The sequence below is a fragment of the Elephas maximus genome, chromosome 2 (assembly GCF_024166365.1).
Source record: "Elephas maximus indicus isolate mEleMax1 chromosome 2, mEleMax1 primary haplotype, whole genome shotgun sequence".
Taxonomy (NCBI): domain Eukaryota; kingdom Metazoa; phylum Chordata; class Mammalia; order Proboscidea; family Elephantidae; genus Elephas; species Elephas maximus.
Window position 1 is genome coordinate 165,002,385 of NC_064820.1, and position 16,761 is coordinate 165,019,145.

Here is a 16,761-nt window from a genome sequence, read left to right on the forward strand (position 1 = left end):
TAGCCCAGAACTAAAACCATTCCTGAAGCCAACTCTTCAGACAAAGATTAGACTGGACTATGAGATATAAAATGATATTGGTGAGGAGTGTGCTTCTTAGCTCAAGTAGACTCATGGCACTATGTGGGCAGCTCCTGTCTGGAGGCGAGATGAGAAGGCAGAAGGAGACAGGAGCTGGTTGAATGGACACAGGAAATACAGGGTAGAGAGAAGGAGTGTGGTGTTACACTGTAGGGAGAGCAGCTAGGGTCACATAACAATGTGTGTATAAGTTTTTGTATGAGAAACTGACTTGAATTGTAAACTTTCGCTTAAAGCACAATTAAAAAAAAAAAAGATACGGCCTTCTTCATAACCTGGGAGGGAAGCTGGCCAGGGAAATGACTTGCTCAAGGTCACTCAGTCAGTGGTAGAGTCCCACATGGTCAGCCGCAAGAGTGGTCATTGAGCCCCCAGTTCCAGGATCTTAACTCCCATCGGGCTAGATAACTTGTTCTGGGAATGCAGGGTTAGGGGTTCTGGCCTGAGGGTTGAAGGAGCCTGTGAGTAGCCTAGGCAGCCAAGGGAGCCCCATTACGCTCCAGAGTCAGTCAGTGGGTCCGGATTGGTCCTTGAGCTCCCATCCCTGGGGCCTGGGTCAGGCCCACCCCTAAACTTCTTCTGACCTTCCTTTTATTCTTAGCACTGTTCCAAAAATTACAAACACGTTTGTTCTTCTCTCCCGGAGTCCCCCCCTTCGAATTACTCAGCTGCCGCTCCGGCTGCAAGGCCCGGAACAGATTTAGTGCGGCCAAAAGGCAGTCACGAGATGCATATTTCAGATGAACTTCCTGAAGAAAGGATAACAGCCTGACCTGGGATGGGAACGAGTGCTGGGGAGGCGTCATGTGACAGAAAGTGCCTTCTGCCAGAATGGGCCCAAGAGCCGGGGTTTACTAAATGAGGCGCTTGGGGCACCACGTAGAAGCCGTGTGATCTCTGGGCTCCAGGGCCATTGGGTGCAGGGGGTGGTGGGTTGGTGTTTGTGGTGGCTTGGGGGTGTATGTATGGGTGGTGTGGGGGGTGCACGATGACCTTGGTTATAGATCTAAGACCATCAGGGAAGACAGAGCCTTGGTTCATCTGTGCATGGGTACACTTGGTACAAGTCCTGGCACTGCCCTTTATTTGACCCTGCACAAGTTGCCGAACCTCCCTGTGCCTCAGTTTCCTCAACTGCAAAGTTGCTGAAACTCCCTGTGCCTCAGTTTCCTCAACTGCAAAGTGGAGATTAGAATAGCATCTCCCTCACAGGGGTTGTGGTGAGGCTCCCTGAGGCAATATTTACAAAGCCCTCTTTCCATTCCTCTCCTCCTTCAAACTCTTGGCCCTAGGCCTTTGCACTGGGTTTTCCCTCTGCTTGGAACCGTTTCTCCTCAGCCCGTTGCCTGTTGCCTTCTCATTTTTCAGGCTTAAATTCCAGTATCAGCTGGTTAGAGAAGCCTCCTTTACTACCCTAAATAGCCTGCAAATCATCCTCACGTTCTTATTCTCCATGACAGCTCCCTTTTATTTTCTTCCCAGCCCTTCTCTCTGAAATGGTCTTATTTCTTCACCTGTTTACTCCCTTCTTCACTAGATTCTAAGCTCCATGAGGACAGGTGTGTATCAGACGTAGGATTCTGAATCAACAGTGCCCAGCACAAGACCGTGCACACAGTAGCCATTCAGTACATGTGTGTTAAGGGAACGAAGGGAAGAGAGGGGAGGGGGAGGGATTGCCACCACCACCACCATCATCAACATAGCAGGAATCATCATCGTAAGAGTAGCAGTAGTGGTAAAGCCAAAAAAAAGCCAGGTGCTGTCAAATTGATTCTGACTCATGGCAACCTCTTGTGAATCAGAGTAGAACTGTGCTCCATTGGGTTTTCAATGGCTGATTTTTTGGAAGTAGATTGCCAGGCCTTTCTTCTGTGGTACCTCTGGGTAGACCCGAACCTTCAACCTTTTGGTTAGCAGCCAAACATGTTAGCCAATTTTACCACCCAGGGACTACCAAATAGTAGTAGAAATGAGTGCTTATTGGGTAAAAAAAAAAAAGACACTATTTCCTAAACATTTTACATATATTAGCTCGGCAACAGGTTTAGGTTTTTATGAGTCAGAATCGACTTGATGGTAATGGTTATAACCTTATGGGGTGTAGATACTGTTATTATTCCATTTGACAGATGAGAAAACTAAGTAACATCTAAAAACTCAGAGTTGGTAAGTGCCCGAGCTGAGATTCAACCCTAGGCTTCAGAACCCAAGCTGCTGACTACTACGTGAACTACCTCTCCGTGAGTGAATGGGGCAAGTAGGGCCGGGGCGCCACAGGGAATGGTAGCGGTTTTATCACTGCTGTGTTTATCACTACCATGGTTGAACCCTGAAGCTTCTGACCTCCATACTGCCTGGGTCTGGGTGGGGTCAAACGGGCTGGGGCCTGCAACAGGATGCTGTTGTGGAGTAGACCAGCCTCAGGTGGCCAAAGTGCTGTGTCCAAGGAGCTGGCTGTTGTCCTTGGCGGAAGAGTAGGCATCACTTAGGAAGACAGCCCTGTGCCCGAGGTCACAGCCTGATGAGTAACAGAGCTAACACTAGGCTTCCAGGGCAAGACCCTCTCCATTATCATCTGCTTCCAGCTTGTAAATGAGGCGCTCAGGGCATCACCCCGAAGCAGTGTGATCTAGAGTTCTGTGGTCCTTGGAGCTGATACCACATTTACTGGACATCTGCTATCCCAGGGGTACAGAGCAGATCTGGGGCAGCGGTACGTTGGCAGGAGGGCAATGGTGGGCAGCTGCGTGTGCAAAACTGGTTTCCACCCTGAGATGGCTAAGTCCACGGTGCTGGCTAACCATCTCTCCCTTTCCACCTTTTCTGTCCACCCACAGTCCTCACTTCAGATCATTGACAGTGAGAATGAGGCCTTCCTGGCAGCACTCACCAAGACCCTGGACGACATCCCCGAAGATGACGTGAGCCTGGCCGCCTTCCCGGCCCTGGACGATGACGACACACCCTCCTGTGCCTCAGCCTCGCCTGCCCCTTCGTCAGCGCCCCCCAGCCCCTCCCTGGAGACGCCCCCAGCCCCAGCCCCTGAGGGGGATGAGCTGTCCCTGGTAAGAATCTCTTTCCAGCTGCTGGAGTGGTGGTGGTGGCCTAGGGTTTTGTGTCTGGTTATAGGGGTGGTAGGTGCAGAGCAATCAGCCCCAGCCCCCTAGGGGTCCCTGTGTGTTACTGGCAACCTGGTTCAGAGCAGAGATCCTGGGTCTCTCCTTTCACACCTGTAAAGCTGGATGAACTACAGAGAGCTTTTACCTGGATTCTGTAGGCCCTTTGCGATGGCGTGGGTCGACCTTTGGTCTGTGTTAAACCCTTGAAATTACACGGAAACATTTTTTTCTAAAGATTATACACCCATGTGGCAAAAATCAAGAAGCAGCTGTGGACAGTAAAAAGCAAAACCTCCTTGCCGCTTTGCCATTGCTTTTTCCTTCCCGGGAGGTAGCCAGTGGTTGCTGATCTGTTAATGTGACTTTCCTATTACACTTTTTTTTTTAACTGCAAATGGGAGCCTGCGTTATACACTGTTCTGTACCTCGCTTTTCTCAGTTTCCTGTGTCTTGGAAACTCTTCCAGATGAGCCTGTATAGCTCTGTTTTACCCTTTTTGTTGTCTGCGTAGTGTTTCTTTGTAAGGATGTACCGTAATTCATTTAGCAGTCCCTGTTGATGGGTATTTGTTGTTTCAACTGCTCCATTGTCCCACACAAGTAAGTGAACAAATTCCTAGAAATGGGATCCTTGGGTCTACAGATATGTGAACTTTCAGTTCAGGCACATGCTTCCAGAGTGCTCTCCTAAGAGGTCATACTGGCTTACAGTCCAACCAGCAAAGAAGTTCAATGCTGTCTGTATCTTTGTATGTGGAACGTGGAAATGTGTGTGTGGAATCGCAGTTTTCTGGGGAGAGGTCTCGGCTTTTCTCAGATTCTCAAAAGGGTCTGTACCCCTAAAGTTGCTGAGAGCAGTTGCCCTCTACCCCGAGGCGAGACATCGTGGGGTAAGAAGTCTAGGCTTCGCTCAGTCTGTCTTGGGCTCTTCAGCTTGGAGCTCCTTGGGGCTGGCAGGACTTAGCTAGAAAATCAGCCTGCTGGAGCTGAGAGGGCTCTTAGGTCATGAAGAGTTTGGGCCGGAAAGGCTCTTAGTGACTATCAATTTTTGGGAAGCTGAGTCCCAGAGTAGAGAGAGACTCTCCCATGGTCACTCAGGGAGTCAGTGTACCAACCCAGACTAAAACCCAGGTATTCTGGTTCCTGGTTCAGGACCCTTTTCCTTGTTTCCTACTGCCCTCAAGCTTTCTAAAGCAGTGTGAAACAAATATTTATTAAGCACCTACTGTATGCTGGGCACAAAAATGTGTTCATTCCCATGTTGTTGCTCCTGCTTCCCTTCAGACTGGAATCAGCCAGCCTGATCTCAGCCCCACCAATTAGCAATTGTATGTTCCTAGCAATTAGGCCCGGATTGTAACCTCTGTATGCCTCAGCTTCCTGATCTATAAGGTGGGGTTAGTAATAGTGCCCATCTCAAAGGATGTTAGGAGGATTACAGCATGTAAAGCACTTACTACAGTGCCTGGCACATAGAAGTTGCTCAATAAATGCCAGCTAAATAATAGCACTGGTACTGCCATTAGCAGTCGTATCAATAATAATTCTCAGTGCCGTTTCTGCATGGGGCCTATAGAGAGAGACCAAACCTTGGAGAGGCAAAGAGCGACCCCTACTGGTGAAATGTTATTTCTCTCCCATGTCTAAGACTGCCTTCATTCATTCCACACACATTTATTGAGCACCTGTGTTCCAGGCCCTGGTGGTGCAGTGGCTAAGAGCTCAGTTGCTAACCAAAAGATCAGCAGTTTGAATCCACCAGCCTCTCCTTGGAAACCTGTGGGGCAGTTCTACTGTGTCCTATAGGGTTGCTATGAGTTGGAATGGGTTTGGTTTGGTTTTTGTGTTTCAGGCAGGGGTTCAAACCTCTGCTGAGAATTTGCATTTCTAACAAGTTCTCTGCTGAGAATTTGCATTTCCACCCCAGATATACTGAATCAGAATCTACATTTTAACCAAATCCCCAGCTGATTCTTATATATAATTTCCTGAGAACTTGTTAGAAATGCAAATTCTCAGCAGGGGTTGAAACTGGAACAAACTGGTTGAAGTCCTGGTTTCAGGAACAGGGCAAACAGACTCACCATGTAGATTCCTGGCATACTGACAGAGTTCTAGAAAGGCTCTGAGAAGTTATCTAGTCCCTAAATTTTTAATCTGGACCCGTGGACGTCTGTGCATTTTTCTGAAATCTGCAGCTTTTATCATATTCTTGGAAGAATTCCTAAAAAAAAAAAGTTTAGATCCATTCATTTAGTCAACTTGCTCCCCATTTTACCAATGGGGAAATCAAGGCTCGGAGAGTGGGAAAGGACTTGGTCAAGGCCTCACAGTGAGTTGGGGCTGAGCTGGGGCCAGAGCTAGGTCTCCTTTCTCCAGTCCAAGGATCGTTCCCTCTCCAAAGTCAGAACCACAGCCACCTGGGGCTGTAGGGGGAAAATCCTAGCTCCTAGGGAGAGTGTGGAGTGACCTTTTTTCTAGTTCCTGGGCCTTTGGCACTCCTTGCTGGGGAGATTTGGGGTGGTACATCCCCCAAGGAAACACTTGGTGCTATAGTAAAACCCATCATGTTTCTCGTCTTGTTCTCACCCTTGGCTATGGTAGGATCGCAACGCCAGTGGACCTTCCACATGTGCTCAGCTTCTGCTCCCTCAGCTTGGAGACCCTCTGTGTGCACCTGCCCTCAGAGGCAGAGGCAGCCCAGCTATATAGTGACAAGCTTGCCCCTGACATGTCATGTGTGTGCTTTGACGAGTCTCTCTCCTCTCTGGGCCTCGGTTTCCATACCTTCATATAAAAATGTTCAGTTAGATAAATAACTTTTTTTTTTTTTAACAAGGTCACTTTATTCTTTTTCTATTAGAGACTCAGTAGAATCTAATAATAGTCTTAATACCAAAAAAAAAAAAGCCAAACTCATTGCTATTGAGTCAATTCCAACTCATAGCAGCCCAATAGGACAGAGTAGAACCACCCCATAGGGTTTTCAAGAAGTGCCTGGTGGATTTGAACTGCCAGCCTTTTAGTTAGCAGCCGAACTCTTAACCAGTGCATCACCAGAGCTCCAGTAGTCTTAATAGTTTCTATAAAAATGTGAAAAGCCAGGCAAGCTTCCCTTTGTGTAAAAATACCTGGGCGGGTTGGAGAGGATATATACATATATGTTCTTGTGTAATCAAAGCCCATCTTGTGTTAGGTTCACAAGAAAGGGGGTAACAGTGGATGCCTCTGGGAGAGAGAAAGAATATCTGGGCTGGGAGGGAGACTTGCTTTTAATTGTCCAACCTTTAGTATTTGCAGTAGAGTGTTTTTTTTTTTTTTAAACCACTATTTTCAATCATCACTTTTTAAATTTAAGATGTTAATTTTTAAGGTAGTATCAGGGGTTTGAACCAGAATGAACCAGTTTGAAACCCTGCAGCCAGAGTACATGGTGAACAGCACTGTGGGGAGAGGCCTGGGCACAGAGCTGGTCCCAGGACTGCCACACCCTGACCCTGGTCACCAAAGGACCACAGGAAAAACACAGGGAGGGCATTGAATAACTTAGGATAATGTTCCCAACATGTTGAGGGCAGAAGAGAGATTGTCTAATGTCCCAAACTCTAGTATCCCAATAAAATGTAAATCCTTTTCGGAATTAATAGCAAGAGAACACCTGTGACTTGGAGAAACCTAACCAGGTCTTAGGTAAGGTCTGTCCTTTCTACTTGTTAAAATATTATGTATATAATTTATTGGAATGCTTGGCACATACTTGTGGTACAGTAAAACCTGCAAAAGCCGGAACCTGTGTAAGGCAGAAACCTGCCAGAGACAGCAAACTCAAATATTTTCCACTAATAGAAAACAAAAAAAAGTGGTAAGATTGCACTCTGTCAAAGGTGGAAAACTCATGAGACAGTTCTGGCTCTCACAGATTTCACCATACATATACACACATACAAAGTCTGGAAGGTTGGGTACCAAAATGATTCTTTGATGTGGGATTCTACCTGATTTCCCTTTTGCTTATTCATGTCACCCAGGGGTTCGAACCAGAACAAGCTGGTTGGAAGCCCTATCTGGCTGTGGGTCAGCCTGAGCTCCTCTCCTCTTTGCTTCTCCTTCAGCTGCAGAAGCTGCTCCTTGCCACAAGCTCTGATATCCAGAAGGAAGGGAACACATGGCGGCAGGCAGGCCCCAGGTCCAAAAGCCAGCGGCCTTGTGTCAAGGTATTTCTTCACCTGCCCAAAAATCTGCCCTGGGGCCCCAGGTAGCTTCTGAGAGCTGCAGCCTTCAGCTGTTGTTAACATCAAGTTCTTCAGTCGGCTTCCAGTGTCTCTTCTTATTCCTCATACACCCCTTGTAGTTGATGTAATGGGCATTCCTTCTTCAGGCCCAGCCCAGTTTGGGGTTCTAGAATGATCTTTGGACTTCCCATATACTTTTAAATTTTTTGGCCGAGAGTCTTCTGTATGTCAGGCACGGTGCTAGATGTTGTGTTCAAGCAGGGACAAGGAAAATGTGGTCTGCCCTCATGGGGCTTATATTCTAGTGGGGGTTACAGACCGAAATATAAAAACATTTAAAAGATGATTAACTGACTAGGGTAAGGGGCTGGAAAGTGAGCAGGGCTGGGAGGGTGGGAGATGGCCTGATCAGGGAGGTGTCCCAGAGGAGGTGACCTACCAGCTGGGAGTGAGGGATGAGGAGGAGCCAGCCATCCCCTGGTGTAGGGAGTGAGGGGGGAGCATTCCTGGTGGAGAGTGGGCACCTGGCGGGTTAGAGGAACAGAAAGGAGGCAGGTACTGGAGCTAGCAGGAAGGAGCACAGACCCAAGAAAGCAGGACCGAGATCATGGTAGGCTGTGGGGCCACAGTAAGGAATTTGGATTTCTGGGAGGCCATTGGAGGGTTTAAAGCTCTGTGGCGAATACCCAGGGTCAAAGCAAGTCCCTTTTACTGCCTTAGCCTCGGCCTTCCAAGGAGAGTTTTCACAAGGGGATCTCCAAGGGTTCCTGATACTCAGAGCCTACACTGAACCTGCTCCACCCATCCCTCTAGGAGATGGTAGCATACAATCACATACCCTCAAGTGTCAGAATGGGGGGTGGTTTGGCATCCAGGTCCCTCTTGGCTATGCCTCTGTGTAGAAGGCCCTCCCTTGCTGGGCTCTGTCCTGCTGGTCCTGGCTGACCCCCTGAAACACAGACCCCTTCCACCTTATAGGGTAGGCAGCACCTAAGCCCCTTTGTGAGGCCAGTGCTTTGCCCTCTGGGGGACCAGTAAGCTCCTCAGAGAGGTGAGGCACACTGGCAGCCACTCTAGCCCCAGCAGAGACACGGCTTGCGCTGGGAGAAAAGCCTCTGGGTGAGCAGGTGGGAAGAATAAAGCTGAGAGGGGCTGGCTGGAGCCAGATAGCAAATAGTCTAGAAAACCTGGCCAAGGAGCTTCCCCTTTATCCTGTGGGCTCTGGGGAGCTACAGGACAGTTTGGTTGGTTGTTTTTTTTGTTGGTTTGTTTTTAACAGCTTTATTGAGGTGCCATTTACATATCATAAAATTCACCTGTTTTTCGTAATGGGAGAGGGTGATAACTAATGGATACTTTTTTTTTTTTTGAGGTGATGAAATGGTCTAAAACTGTGGTGATGGTTGCACACTATGTAAATTTACTAGTAACCATTGAATTGTACACTTTAAATGGATGAACTGTGTGGTATATGAGTTATATCCCAATAAAACTGTCACAAAAAGAATTTTTACCTGATTTAAAAATTCAAATCAGTGATTTTTAGTAAATTTACAGTTATGCAGCCATGACCATAGTCCTAGTTTATAACATTTCCATCATCCCAGAGAGATCCCTGGTGCCCCCATTTCCAGTTAATCCCTGTTCCCACCCCCAGCCCCAGGCAACCACTAATCTACTTTCTGGCTCTATCACCGAAGGGTGTGGGGCGGGCAGGATCAGGGCCTTGGCAGTGAATCCAGAAAGGTCTGCAGGGGCCGGATCCATGGCCGACAGGCCTGTTAGGAGGCTTGTCATCCCTTCATTCCTCATCGACTGAGCACCTACCAGGTGCCAGGCTCTGTGCCGGAGGCTGGGAATACAGTGAATGAAACCTGGTTATTCCGATGACCCAGTGGCTGCAGGGATGGGGCAGTGGGGAGGAACAGTATGGGGCCCTCTCCTGACTCTGGCCTCTTTCCCTCTCTAGATGGACAGCACCCAAGACAAGAAGACCCCCCTAACTCAGTCTCAGAGTCGGAGCTGTACAGAACTGCATAAGCACCTCACCTCAATGCTCTCCTGCCCCCAGGCTAAAGCCCACTCCCCGGAGAGGGGTCTGCAGCCACTACCCCCGCTGAGTCCCCGGCTCCCTGCCAGGGAGGATGAGGAGCCGGGTGAGGACTGCCCGAGCCACCAGTCAGCCCCAGCCTGTCCCCGGGACTCCCCAGCACCAGGCAGGGCAGGTCCCAGTGCCCAGCTTTCCCAGGAGAACATGCAGGCGATGGTGCAGCTGATTCGCTACATGCACACCTACTGCCTCCCCCAGAGGAAGCTGCCCCCACAGGCCCCAGAGCCCGCCCCCCAGCCCTGCAGCAGCCCCTCCAAGCAGGTCAGAGCCCGGCCCCAGTCCCGACACCCCTCCAAAGCATCCTGGGCTGAGTTCTCCATCCTGAGGGAACTTTTGGCACAAGATATCCTCTGTGATGTGAGCAAACCCTACCGCCTGGCCACGCCTGTCTACGCCTCGCTTACACCCCGGCCGAGGCACAGGCCCCCCAAGGACAGCCAGGCCTCCCCTGGCCACCCATCCCCGGTAGAGGAGGTAAGGATCGCAGCTTCACCCAAGAGCACAGGGCCCAGACCGAGCCTGCGTCCGCTGCGGCTGGAAGTGAAAGGAGGTGTCCACCGGTCTACCAGGCTGCAGCAGGAAGAGGAGGAAGACGAGGAGGAGGAAGAGGAAGAGGATGAGGAAGAAAAGGAAGAGGAGGAGGAGGAGTGGGGCAGGAAAAGGCCAGGCCGAAGCCTGCCATGGACCAAGCTGGGCAGGAAGCTAGAGAGTTCTGTGTGCCCCGTGAGGCGTTCAAGGAGGCTGAACCCCAACCTGGGCCCCTGGATGACATTTACTGATGAATCTCTGGTCCCGGCAGAGCCGCAAGGTGCTCTGCCCTCACTGTGCCTGGCTCCCAAGGCCTACGACATGGAGGGGGAGCTGGGCAGCCCCACGGATGAGGACAGTGGCCAAGACCAGCAGCTCCTACGGGGACCCCAGATCCCGGCTCTGGAGAGCCCCTGCGAGAGTGGGTGTGGGGATACGGATGAGGACCCTGGCTGCCCGCGGCTCCCTTCTAGAGGTAGTCAGAGTTGGTGGCCTGCAAGAGAGGGGGCAGGGATGGGGTGTGGCATACCCCACTGGAGAAGAGCCAGGAGTCCTGTGTTCAAGCATGCCCCATGTGTTGTGCTATATTGGGCAAGTCCCTTCCCCTCTCTGGCTCTCCAATCCCTTTCTGTACCCTGGGATAGTTGGAGAGCAGATTTTCAGGCTATGCCCATCCCTCTCTGAGTTTTGCCATCACACATGAGCCAGGTGCCATTAGATGAACAAGGAGCAAGATGGCTGCTTTCCTGGGGCTTAAGTTTTAGTGGCAGACACAGGCAATAAAAAAGTAAACAAAAGAGGAAGATAATTACAAATTGTGATAAGTGCTATCCAGAAGTCTTACTGGGTGATGCGGCGACAAAAGGCGTGAGTCATAGATTCAGCTCGAGTCATAGATTCAGCTCCACAATGAAGTTGTTGTTCTTTGTTCATTTCCAAATATAAGAATGGTGATAATAATAGTGATGATGATGATGATTATGGTTATTTATTGTGCACTTGCTGTACCAGGCACTGGTCTAAGATTTAGCAGGTTACCTTCATTGACTCCCCACAACAAGCCTACGTGATAAATCGCGTTATTCCTGTTTTAAGATGAAGAAACTGAGGCACAGAGATATTTCAAAATCAGCCCAGCTAGTTAGTCCTGCATCTGTCTGATTAGTGGCAGAGCCAGGATTCAAACGCACAACTGCTGGACTTTGGAGCTGGAGCTCTTCACACTGTGCTGCATTGTTTGGCCAGCAGGGGTCGCCTTCATACCCGACCTGCTCTTTCTCCAAAATCAAGTAGTTGAGACCAGCCCTTAATGTTGCTGAGACCCCAGGGTAGAAGGTGGATTGGAGTTGTTCCTGCCCCTCGCTAAAAATTGCAGGGGCATCTGCTTTTGGGCCACATGCCTGAAAGGCAGCTGTGCTTGGTTCCAAGGGAAGTTCAGAGGTCTCTTCCAGAGGGGAAACATCTGTTAGTGATGCTGTGTTGGCAAATCTTGTTTTCTTTTTTGTCTTCTTTTCAGACTCTCCCAGGTGCCTCATGCTGGCCTTGTCACAAAGGTAGATTTTTAGAAATTGTTGGTAGATTATTCCATGAGAATTTGTCTTGGTGGGTGTGGGAGGTGGTGGTGGTTCATCAGTGCCCAGGCTCCTGCCCTGATTGCCATGTGGGGTCCTCAGAAGCTGCAGTCCCCTAGAGGGGAGTTTGATTTTAGAAACTGGCCCCTGCAGGCTACTCTCCCCAGGGAAGAGATGGGGAATTAAGACCTCAGGCCATTTCATCAGCTGTCTCCTTTGAGATACTGGAATGACTTCTTCTCTCCATGGGGAAGAACTGAAAATGTTGTGTAACTTTGGGCAAGTTCCTTTCCCTCTCTGGGCCTCAGTTGCTCCATCTGTAAAATAAGAAGGCTGACGAAATTTCTCCCCTCTCCACCCTCCAGCAATCCTCTGCTATCTCCTAAAAAAGATGTGCAACTTTGAAGACCTCTGACAGCCAGGGTGGTGCCCCCCACAAATTCTCCCCAGGCCCCAATTCTGTGAGCAGCAGAACCAGGGTCCATCACAGTCTCCCCTCATCCCCCTTGAGTGCTCAGGACCGTGGGAACCTGCTGCTGACTGGCCTCTTCCCTTTCTGTCCTCCCTAGCCCCACCAGCGACCCACCTTTTGGCAAGAAGAACTTCGAACAGACCTTGACAGTGGAGCTCTGTGGCACAGCAGGTGAGCCAGGGGCCCAGCTGGCTAGACCCCTGGCAGAAAATTCCCCACACTAAACAGCATCCCCAGCATTGAGGGGGTATCCTGTTGAGCCCACCCTGTCACCACTCCACAGGGCGTGCTGGGTTTTGAGGTGCACAATGAGGGCATTATGAAGAGGGCCGGGCCTGGGATCAGCCACTCAGCCTCCAATAATCCATGCATAAAGTGTTATCTGGGTCGGAAAGGAAAGAGATAGAATTCTGCCCCTGGAGGAGCCTGGATACAGAGACACACCACCATGATGAACACTGTTCAATATCCACTAGTTCAAAAGTATGTACAGTGAGACCTGTGAGAGCCAGAGCTCAACAGACTGCCTTGTTTTTCTGGGCCTCTCAAGTTTTCCGCCTTTGACAGCGTGCAGCCTTACCACTTTTCTCTCTTTTCAGTGGAAAATATAGTATTTGAGTTTTCCCTCTCTGACAGGTTTCTGCCTTACACAGCTTCCAGCTTTCACAGGTTTTACTGAACATGAGTTCTGGGCACACGAGGAAGGAGCAGGTGTGGCCTCAGGAGACTTTGCCAGCTCCCAGACCAGGAGACATTTGAGCCGGGTTTGAAGGATGAGGAGAAGTTGGAAAGACAAAGAAGGGTACCCTGCTACCTGACTTGGCGCAAGCAAAGGCATGGAGGAGTGAATATATAGGCTGCGTCAGAAGGCACTGGTCACCTGGGTTGCTAGACGGTAGAATCAGAAGGTCAGGAAAGAGCAGTCACAGGAGGACTAAAAGGCAGGTCGGGGAGGCCGAGGAGTGCAGGCTGAGGTGTGTGATCTTTGTCCTGTAGGCATCAGGAGCCCCAGAGAGGAAGAGCTGGGCATGGTAGAAAGTTCCCTGTGGTGTACATTGGGGAGGATGGAAGACAGGCTCAGATGCAGGAGCCCTAAGGACACTATGGTGGTAAAACCCAGGTGGGGGGTTTTACCTGTGCTGCCTGCCCCCTCTTGACTCTGGGAGACCCCAGAGGCATTTAGGAGGTTCAGTTGGGAGGGCTCATAGAATGACTGGATGTGGAGTAAGAGGAGATATCTTGGGTGATGTGGAGGCTTTGGGTACCATAAGCAGGCTACAGAAGGGATGGCAAATAGATTTCATGTCACATGCTAACTCCAAAGGATTGATGATGGCTTCCCAGAGCGCTGTGTCGAGCACTGGGTCCCAAGCGTAGTCCAGGCTCAACTCGCACTGCAGTGATCAGTCAGTGATGTCTGCCATCACTCTGGGTTGGAGGAGTAGTGCCGCATATGCCTCTTCTTGGCCATCCCAAACTAGAGACTTAGTGTCCATTGGAGAAGTGATTGGTCTCCCCTTCACATGTTTCTTCTCTGCTTGGGTAGGACTCACCCCACCAACCACGCCCCCCTACAAGCCCACAGAGGAGGACCCCTTCAAGCCCGACGTCAAGCACAGCCCAGGAAAAGACATAGCTCCCAGTCTCCCCTCCTCTGAAGGCCTCCAGCTTGGGGCCACCACAGGGGCTGCCCACAAGCTGCCAAGGAAGCACCCAGAGCGTAGCGAGCTCCTGTCCCACCTACGGCACACTGCAGCCCCGCCGGCCTCCCAGGCTGGCCAGAAGCGCCCCTTCGCCTGTTCCTTTGGGGACCACGACTACTGCCAGGTGCTCAAGCCAGAGGGCGCCCTGCAGAGGAAGGTGCTGAGGTCCTGGGAGCCATCTGAGGTGCACCTTGAGGACTGGCCCCAGCAAGGTGCCCCACAGGCTGAGGCACTGGCCTGTGTCAGGGAGGACAACAAAAGCTGTGATGCCAACGCCCCCACCAAGGACAGTGTGCTGCTAAGAGACCACGAGATCCGTGCCAGCCTCACCAAGCACTTTGGGCTCCTGGAGAGTGCCCTGGAGGACGAAGATGTGGCCTCGTGCAAGAGCCCCGAGTACGACACCGTCTTTGAGGACAGTAGCAGCAGCAGCGGTGAGAGCAGCCTCCTCCTGGAGGAGGAGGACGATGAGGAGGACTCAGGGGTCAGCCCCCCTCGCTCTGACCACTGCCCCTACCAGAGCCCACCAAGCAAGGCCAGTCGGCAGCTCTGTTCTCGCAGCCGCTCCAGCTCCGGCTCCTCCTCCTGCCGCTCCCGGTCACCAGCCACCCGGAGGACCTTCAGGTATGAATGGGTAGCTTTGGGAGGGACGGTGGGTACCTGAGGGCCCTGGTTCCCAGGGTGCCAGAGGAGGGAGGAGCCCTGTGATCTGTGCTCTTAAACCAGGGCAGTATCTCTCTATGTGGCCCATGTCCTGGCCAGGGGACCTGAAGCCTGGTCTCCTTCTTGAGGGAGTTGTAGGCAAGTCATGGAAGCCAACCAAGCCTGGTGTGTGGCAGCCAGGAGTATCCCCAATGCCCTGACCTCCAAGAGAAATTAAACCCATTTCCAGGCATTTAGGCCTCACGTGTAAATGAGCTTATGCATCATTCATCTGTGCCGCTGCCTTTGTATTTGTACAACCGATAGGCGTTGTGTAAACACCATCCCCACACAGTTTAAAGCCTACGTGACATTTACATGTGAAAGAAAGATTGGCATAATTCTAATCTGTGTGCAGGGGCGGGGGGGGGGAGGTGGTGGAAACACCTAGTCTGAAAACAGTGGTAACATCTATTCCCATTTCTCAGTCCTGCCAAGTTCCACTGTGACCTCCAGCAGGCAGCCACCCCAAGAGTTCTACCTTGGCGCAGGAATGATGCATCATGAGCCTGTAGGCTCATACCATCTTTGCTCACTGAACCAGACTAGAGAAGGAGCCAGTCCAAAAGTCAGCTGGGGAGCTGGGCAGAAAGAATGGAGCTTGGCATATTTGGTGGGGACTGGTTGCTTCTATCTCTGATCACAGCAGGGCCTGATTCTTTCCAGCGGAGGCTTGAGGAGGGGCCATATGCCTGAAGTTTACTTTGCCTTAGGAACCACTAGATGGTGCTCTTGAGTTAAGAGCAGTGCAGTTGAAGCCCTGGAGGGTCAGTTAAAACCAGGTCTTTGAACCTGTTCCGCCAGGTTCAGTCATGGCCAAGGAAGCAACACCAAAACAGGCTGGAATTTTAAAAATTTGACTGAACCAGAACAATAGTTGGTACAGGAAAAATTACAGGTCGAAGCCCTGCTAGAAACCTAGTCTCCGTCTTAGAAAACAAGGGTGTAGCAACCAAATCTCTCGCCTGTCTGATTTTGAGCAGAGTCGGAAACAGCAGTGCTCTGCTTAGAGATGGCGGCAGACTGAGCAGCTTGAATGTACGCACTCTCCACAGTTCTGCCAATAATCCAGTCTCACACATCAAGCTCCTGAAAGGGCTCACTGCATCTCTGCCGCGTCTCCTATTCCAAGGCTTTGACTTGTTATTTTTCCCATTTCGGTTATCATTCTGGATCACCCAGATTGTCAAAATTCAGGTCTGTTCCAAATTCACTTTGTCGTCCATGACTGAACTGTTTCGAAACCCTGGTTACAACAGATTGCTGGCTGTACTGTCTGATTTGGTAGATCTGGGGTGGACCCCAGAATTTGCATTTTTAACAAGTTCTCAAGTGATGATATTCCCAGAGTACCATATTCTGAGACCAGAGCTCAGGTGACATAAACATATTTCTTAGAAAAGGACAGCTTTATATAAGGAGCCCTGGTGGCACAGTGGTTAAGCACTTGGCTGCTAACTGAAAGGTCGGCGGTTCGAACCCACCAGCTGCTCCACTGGAGAAAGATGTGGTAGTTTGCTTCCATAGAGATTACAGCCTTAGAAACCCTATGGGGTAGTTCTACTCTGTCTTATAAGGTCTCTATGAGTTTGAATCGACTCAATGGCAGTGGGTTTGGTTTAGGTGGTATATTTATATAGCTACACCAATGACACGTGAATATTTCAAAATTTTGTTAAAACAAAGGCCCCTCTCTTCATTAAAATGTATATATACATCTGATCGGGCAGTGGTTCCAGGTTCAGAGCTGCGCCAGAAACTCAAGTTAAGAAGTCCAGAACTATCTGTTACTCAAAATGAGTGTTCCCTAGCAACATCTCTAACAAGCTGCTCTCCACAACCAGGAGCCATTGGTCAGAGTCTTCTTCTGTCAGACCTCTCTGGGCCTCTCTTCTGGCCCCAATCTACTTTCCTCTGGGATAGCACCTGCCTTGCAGCCTTCTGCAGTCAAGGGTTCCTCTCTAGTCTTGCTTTGCTGTGACTAAGTTGCTCCATCTGCATGTTAGGCAGTTACCTCTGTGGTGGTTGCTCGGAGCACTACCATGTCTCTCCTTACGGTGAGGCAAGCCCGCAAGGCCAGAGCTGGAGTTCCCCAGCCTCTTTCCTTTCCTGGCCAGTACAAGGGTGTTTGGGCAGGGCAGGTATCATGGGCTTCCCTGAGAGGAGCTGGGGACCTCTCTAGAAACCCCAAAATTCTTTTTCTCTTCTCACTTTTGGGCCAGGTTCAGAGCTGGCTTTTTC

General features: G+C 50.4%; 1 protein-coding gene across 2 annotated transcripts in view; it reads left to right on the plus strand.

Moving 5' to 3' along the window:
* The window catches only part of PPARGC1B (PPARG coactivator 1 beta), a 127,716-nt gene that overhangs the window by 94,576 nt on the left and 16,379 nt on the right, over window positions 1-16,761 (plus strand). For both annotated transcript variants that reach the window (XM_049874049.1, XM_049874050.1), the window contains exons 3-8: window positions 2,922-3,149; window positions 7,315-7,416; window positions 9,404-10,547; window positions 11,589-11,625; window positions 12,213-12,286; window positions 13,662-14,442. In XM_049874049.1, the coding sequence (XP_049730006.1) occupies window positions 2,922-3,149; window positions 7,315-7,416; window positions 9,404-10,547; window positions 11,589-11,625; window positions 12,213-12,286; window positions 13,662-14,442 (2,366 nt within the window). The remainder of the gene's footprint in view (window positions 1-2,921; window positions 3,150-7,314; window positions 7,417-9,403; window positions 10,548-11,588; window positions 11,626-12,212; window positions 12,287-13,661; window positions 14,443-16,761) is intronic.